Source organism: Helicoverpa zea, chromosome 23, assembly GCF_022581195.2.
Source record: "Helicoverpa zea isolate HzStark_Cry1AcR chromosome 23, ilHelZeax1.1, whole genome shotgun sequence".
Lineage (NCBI taxonomy): Eukaryota > Metazoa > Arthropoda > Insecta > Lepidoptera > Noctuidae > Helicoverpa > Helicoverpa zea.
In genome coordinates this window covers 3,546,629-3,549,396 of record NC_061474.1, presented here as the reverse complement: position 1 = coordinate 3,549,396, position 2,768 = coordinate 3,546,629, and the positions used below count along the sequence as shown (strand labels likewise).

The following is a 2,768-nucleotide window of genomic DNA, read 5'->3' as shown; positions in this document are numbered from 1 at the left end:
ACGTCAACATCTTATGAAGTTGTGTGGAATTTTCAGTACCATTTTTCAGCTTAATTTGGGAATGAACACTGAGCATATGGGATATCATGTAAAATTGATATCATTAATCCTGATTCCAAAAATAATGTTTTTCTCTCATTTGAAGTGCTGCAGGGCTACACAAAGTAACAACAAAAAATTGTGAAACTGCGAAAGCATTATTTTCCGATTTTAATTTCACTTTCTTATCACTCCTTAAAGACACACAAAAAAAAATCAACAATTTGGCTACACAAAAAAACTCTGATATAACTTAACTCTCTCGTACTGAAGGTTAACAAAGTTTACAAACAGATCGATGATCCATGGATTTACAATGTCATTATCTCCTAGACGTACAAGTTCAATGATATCAGCTTAAACACCATTACGTATGCAACGACGTGCGGACGCGCATCTGCTCCTCCATATCAAACACCTCACTACTTGACCACTCGCACCTCTCGCTCCCACCCCCCACACCAGCCATAAGGCAGAAAGGAACACATGAACTGGATCATGGCTCTCCGAATCAGGGTACGGTGTCACAAACAACAGAAAAGGCGCTTCATACACACACGTAACGATTCTAAAAGGAACGATAAGCGACTGACAATGTTAGAACTTAAGACGTTTTGTATTCCATATCTCGAGGAGGATTCGTATCAAATAGCTTTCCCTTACACTTGGGTCCCCTCCATGCCAGAAGGTCACATGTGCACGTTCCACTCGTACGTTGGAAGACAATGCCTACCGGAACTGCACACTACGTGCTGAATTTGAAATAGCTGTATAAAAACCGCGGGGTCCTTGTCGAAACTATCACAAACAATCCAACCATCGTTCAGTGAACACCACCAGGAGCAAACAAAATGGTGTCCAGTAAAGTAGTGTGCTTGTTGGCTTTGGCCCTTTTCGGGAGCGCAGCTGCCCAGCCTGCCAAGGACGCCTTCTGGAAGGGCACCCCCATGGACGGCATGGTGGAGGAGATGAGATCCGGCTGCGCGGAAGGATCCGACCCCACCGCCTGCATCAAGTACAAGGTCATGTCGTTATTGGACTCCATTTTCAAGAAGGACACCTTCCAGGTATCCGACTTTCGATTTCGCGAAAACAATTGAAGTTTCCACTTTCCAAATAATCGAAAGTTTTAACATCGTTAATTGCTTTCCCCACAGATCTCCGACGCCGTTGAAGTGACGAAGAATGGTGCTGCCAATGACGTCAGTGCGCGCTCCACTGGTGATTTCTTCGACAGCATTGAGAACTTCATCCAATCCCACGACGTGACCTTCAAGCTGCCCATCGCCGACACCCAGATCACTGTCAGCCCCAGGAACCTTGACAATGACGAGCTGTCCCTGAACGTGAAGTTCAACAAGGAAGGCGCCCGCTCCGTCGGCGAGGCCCGCAAGGCTAAGCTCAAGAAGATCATCGTCCCCATCCTGGTGTTCGTGCTCCTCAAGGCCATGACCCTCATCCCCCTGGCTATCGGTGTCCTCGGTCTGAAGGCCTGGAACGCGCTGCAGCTGTCCTTCTTCTCCTTCGTGGTGTCCGTCGCTCTGGCCATCTTCCAGCTTTGCAAAAAGGTGAGTTGAACTTTTGTTTTACAGTTAACAACGTAGAACCTCAGTAGCAAGAGCACAAAATTATTAAAATGGCACTGACTATTTTGAAAAGCACAGCACTTATCTGAAAACTTTGCACCCTAAGCACAACTGTTACTATTTACTGTCTTTGGCACATATTGAACCAAGTTTGCACAGTAACTTTATACTTTATTTGACACTTAATCCAACACGGAGTTTAATGAGCAATTAAACGAAGTGTTATTTTTGTGTACTAACCCTCTTTCACAACTCTACTATCCATAAGCCTAACATTGTAGTTTACCCAGATTGCGGCGGACAACTCGCACCCTCAGATCGCCGCTCACGGTCCTTGGGACGCCGCCTACGCCGCCACCCGCCGCAGGAGGGACGCCGAGCCCCAAGAACTGGCCCAGGAACTCGCCTACAACGCTTACCACTAAAATATCCGAACGCTTCCTCAACCCAACGACCTTTATGCGAACCCCGATCATCCCGCCGTTTAGGAACGCGATGACGGGCACAGATAACATAGACCAAATAAATGATTTCGTCAAGAAATCGAGACCGTGTAAATACTATGTAATGCAACTTATTTATTAAAATATTGTGCTTGAGAGCGTGTGATTGTGATGTATGACTGATGTTATTTATTTATATTAATAATAAATCTTTGAAGAATTATTTTGTTCCTTTATTTATTCCCATAATCATAGTCCAATAAACATACTAAAGAATAATGTTATCGAAATGATTTCTTGTAGAAACAATATAAATTATACTTCATTAAATAAAATAAATCTAATATCTAAATTATTTATTACTATTAAGTACACAGAGAATAGTAATTTAATAATAAAGGCAATATAATAGAAATTAATTATCCATATTAAATCAATGAATATTAATTAACATCTACTTTTAAACCTACTCCTGTAGATTTTATTTACCTTATTACCTGTAACCATTATTTCAAATGAAATTAACCCACTTTAAATTCAGAAAGGCAATATCTACCGCCTATCCATAAAATAAATATATCAAATAGCTCTCACACACAAAAATATAGGTCAAATAATAACGAAATCAATCACCACACAACAAGACAACACAAAATGAAGCGCAAGAAAATTCAAAATATCTAGGTGAATAAAAGCAGGA

General features: G+C 41.7%; 1 protein-coding gene across 2 annotated transcripts; it reads left to right on the top strand.

Moving 5' to 3' along the window:
- The first annotated feature begins 797 nt into the window (after positions 1–797).
- On the top strand, positions 798–2,291 carry LOC124641912. Of its 2 annotated transcripts, none has more exons than XM_047180167.1 (3): positions 798–1,106; positions 1,197–1,607; positions 1,907–2,291. In XM_047180167.1, the coding sequence occupies exons 1-3, from the start codon at positions 891–893 to the stop codon at positions 2,048–2,050; spliced, it is 771 nt and encodes a 256-aa protein (XP_047036123.1). In that variant the 5' UTR covers positions 798–890; the 3' UTR covers positions 2,051–2,291. The 2 variants fall into 2 exon arrangements, with proteins under 2 accessions (XP_047036123.1, XP_047036124.1); XM_047180168.1 differs by having other exon boundaries at positions 808–1,106; positions 1,916–2,291.
- The last annotated feature ends 477 nt before the right edge of the window (positions 2,292–2,768 follow it).